This window comes from Protomyctophum parallelum, assembly GCF_964188405.1.
Source record: "Protomyctophum parallelum genome assembly, chromosome: 6".
Taxonomy (NCBI): Eukaryota; Metazoa; Chordata; class Actinopteri; order Myctophiformes; family Myctophidae; genus Protomyctophum; species Protomyctophum parallelum.
Genome location: NC_139701.1, coordinates 49,900,601 through 49,904,052, shown reverse-complemented (window position 1 = coordinate 49,904,052; position 3,452 = coordinate 49,900,601). Strand labels below are relative to the sequence as shown.

The 3,452-nt window shown below is 46.8% G+C and overlaps 1 protein-coding gene across 1 annotated transcript in view; it reads right to left on the bottom strand.

Moving 5' to 3' along the window:
* Window positions 1-1,582, bottom strand: part of misp (mitotic spindle positioning) — a 30,651-nt gene extending 29,069 nt beyond the window's left edge. Inside the window, exons 1-2 of the mRNA XM_083767028.1 lie at window positions 1,431-1,582; window positions 853-1,003 (exon numbers count right to left, since the gene is read on the bottom strand). Of these exons, the coding sequence (XP_083623154.1) occupies window positions 853-1,003; window positions 1,431-1,576 (297 nt within the window). The 5' untranslated portion in view covers window positions 1,577-1,582. The remainder of the gene's footprint in view (window positions 1-852; window positions 1,004-1,430) is intronic.
* Window positions 1,583-3,452: the final 1,870 nt, after the last annotated feature.

Here is a 3,452-nt window from a genome sequence, read left to right as displayed (position 1 = left end):
GGAGACAGTATGGACTGCCCTTAAGTGTACTTGCCTCAATATACGGCAATTGACGCGTTGCAAGCTTGTGATTGTCAAGGTACCTGTTTAATAATTCACCATTCTACTTCCGCTTCATCTCAGACGCCAATATTGTACCTCTTATTCCACAATAATTTGACAGATTTGGTTGCTATAGTTGCGACCAAAGGTCGGCGTTAACTATGAAACCTTGCGTTTTTGTCACGACACTTAACCCACAATCCACGTCACTCTGTCATGACACCTGACTCAAATCCCGTCACTCACCCCAGGCAAGCCCCCAGGTCATCGTGACATCACGTGACAGCAGCCCTTTAGGGCGAGGTCGCTTCTCGCACTCAGGCGTCTTACTGGTTACGCTACTATGCAGATTTACTATTGATTATGACCACACAACAGGTACATTAATTAACCACAACGCATTGTGAGCCTGTCGATTGGCCTTTGTATTGGTGGGGGCAGGGGGGTAAGAAGTAAGAAGTGCACAGCTACTTCTTACTTTTTGCGAACGCAGTGAGCACTAACTATATGAGACCTAGCAGAACATGTCTGTCTGTCTGTGTGTCTGTCACGCTGTAACACCACCCGCCTGCCACCAGAGGGCGTAGCTGTATCACACACAAAAACACACACGCATGCACCAGAGGGCGCAGCTGTATCACACACAAAAACACACACGCACGCACGCAAAAAAAAAATATTATATATAAAAATAAAAAATATATACAAATTTATAAAAATATAAACTGAAAAAAAAAACGCGTCTTACTTGTGGTACTTCAAGTATAATGACTACAGGGACTTTTTACTTAAAAAAAAGCAACAACTGACCTGCCTGGCCTGAACCAGCACGTCTCCCCCGGACCCACAGCTGCTGTCCCTGGACTGGTGGTCCGACAGCACCACCACAGAGGGCTGACTGCGGCTGACCGAGATGCTGTCCACACCCACGCTGTTGGAGTAGGAGGTGGTGTCGGTTCTTCTGCAACAACACGAGGTTATACGTCGTTCAAGTGTTTCTCAACCAGTGGGTCGCCGAGTGCGACACCTTGTGAGCTTGCAAATCTGCTATTTTCAAGTTTCTGCCCGACAACAACTATACAAAATATATCTTCAGTTTGTTTATATGTAGGCCAACCTATATCTGTTGTACACACCATTATAATCTTCTTATTTTGATCATCATAATACTCAGTCTCCAGGTTTTCTTCAGAATAATTATGTGTATGACACTGATTTACGATGACACTATAGCTCATTATGAGTCCACTAGTGGTTTGATTTGCCCATTGCGAGTTACAGACCTGTTATGGTCATTCAGGGTTGGCTCTTTATGCGTGACTCATAATACGGAATTGTGCATTGAAGGAAGCATGAGGTCAGTCCGCTGTAAGTAAATAACTAATAACCTGGTTGTGTACGTCCAGCTGTGGAGGTCTAGCTCCGGGGGGTCGGGGTGGACGGGGCTGACCAGCGTCCGCAGGTCCCTCTGCTCCAGCCGGGGCGACATGGGCTGCAGGACCCAGCGCCTGGGGGTGCTGCTGCTGCTCTCCATCGCAACAACAACCGCCTGGGCTCCACCGCCCGGCACCGCTGGAGACCGCTGGCTTCTTCTGGCGGGTTCTACTGCCAGGTGGTGGTGGTGGTGGTGCTGCTGGTGGGGATGGGGTGCAAGGACACAGTGGTACTGGTGGTGCTGGGGCTCTAGGACACGGTGGTACTGGTGGTGCTGGGGCTCTGGAACACGGTGGTGCTGGTGGTGCTGGGGCTCTAGAATACGGTGGTACTGGTGGTGCTGGGGCTCTGGAACACGGTGGTGCTGGTGGTGCTGGGGCTCTAGAACAGGGTGGTGGTGCTGCTGTTGGTGGTGGGGTTCTAGAGCAGGGCGATGGAGGTGCCCGGCGGCCGGTGGGAGCGCTTCATGTTGAGAGTCGCACGCAGCCAATGACCGTCTCTGGAAGCAAATGGAAGACGGACAAACAGTCAGAACACAACAGACCTCATTCACGAATCTCTTCAGACATTTCTAGTATATTTTGGCGTAAGGGTGTCGCAGTGGGAAAGTTGAAGATGAGAGGTGAAACAAACACTGAGTTGAATATAGTTCAGAGTAAAGGGAATACCGGGTGCACGGTTCTGGTAGACATATAGTCTATGGAAAAGAATACCAGCACTCACTTGTTTTATCCATTTAGGATTCTTTGCTTATTCACAGGTCTCCCCCCAGCAGCTGCAACAACTAACGTTTCGGCCCTTCGGCCTTCCTCGGCGTGAAACAATTCATTCGAAGCGATTATGAATACATACAAATATATATAAAAAGCAAACCGAAGTTTTGACTTTTTCCAAACTTTTTTCAAATAGGCAAACAATTCGGAACACTGCCGTGCAGCATGCAGCCTCCTGTGCACCGGAAGTCTGTGTGTGTGTGTGTGTGTGTGTGTGTGTGTGTGTGTGTGTGTGTGTGTGTGTGTGTGTGTGTGTGTGTGCGTGTGTGTGTGTGTGTGTGTGTGTGTGTGTGTGTGTGTGTGTGTGTGTGTGTGTGTGGCACTGTGGGGCTCCTCACTGGCAGGCGAGGTAGTAAGACTAAGATACAACAGCAGCAGTGACAACACACTCTGCCTGAAGCCTGTACGTGACCCACCTCATTTCAACACACTTTGATAGTTTGCGATGGCTTCAGGGTAAGAAGAAGACAGGGTTGAGCAAATAAAGATGGGCCTGGTGAAGTCAGTGCCCTCAATATACTGTCATACCTGACCTCATACCATGCTTCTCCGCAAAGAACACATAGAGGGAGCGAACATGCATGGGAACATTATCATTCTACTATCCATTGTGAATCACTGGTTTCTTAAAAGATGTGAATCGCTGGTTTCTTTCAAAATTGGCCTGACAAAAAAATCTATCAGGAGATCAAAAGGGGAGGAAAATGCAAAATGATACTGACTCCAATTTATCTTTTGTAGCCTAGCCTACTGTACAGTGTTCTGTATTTGTTGATGACAATTTATTATGTATGCTATGTTGGTGAATTGAATACATACTAGGACCACAATGGAAACAAGTCACCAGGATTTTATTTTTTATTTTTATTTTTTTAATCCTTTTAGCCGTTATACTGTACCACGTGCTGTTTACATTTCCGACTAATACAATTCCGACTAATACAATTAATTAACAATTAAAACACTAGCCTTTATTGATAAATCGTGATATAATTCACACCAGCATTTCTCATTATTTTGAAGGGCCAAAACTCCAGACCGGAAGTATACATCTTATGTTAGGGACCGTGATGATGTTTTTCTAGCCCTTGTCGGTAAACGGGGAGTAATGATCCATCATGGAGGGCATCGCAGCGTCGTCTCTGAGCTGTGGAATAAAGCTTGTTTTGACCAAAAATGCCATCTGGGACAAGGAATAGGGAA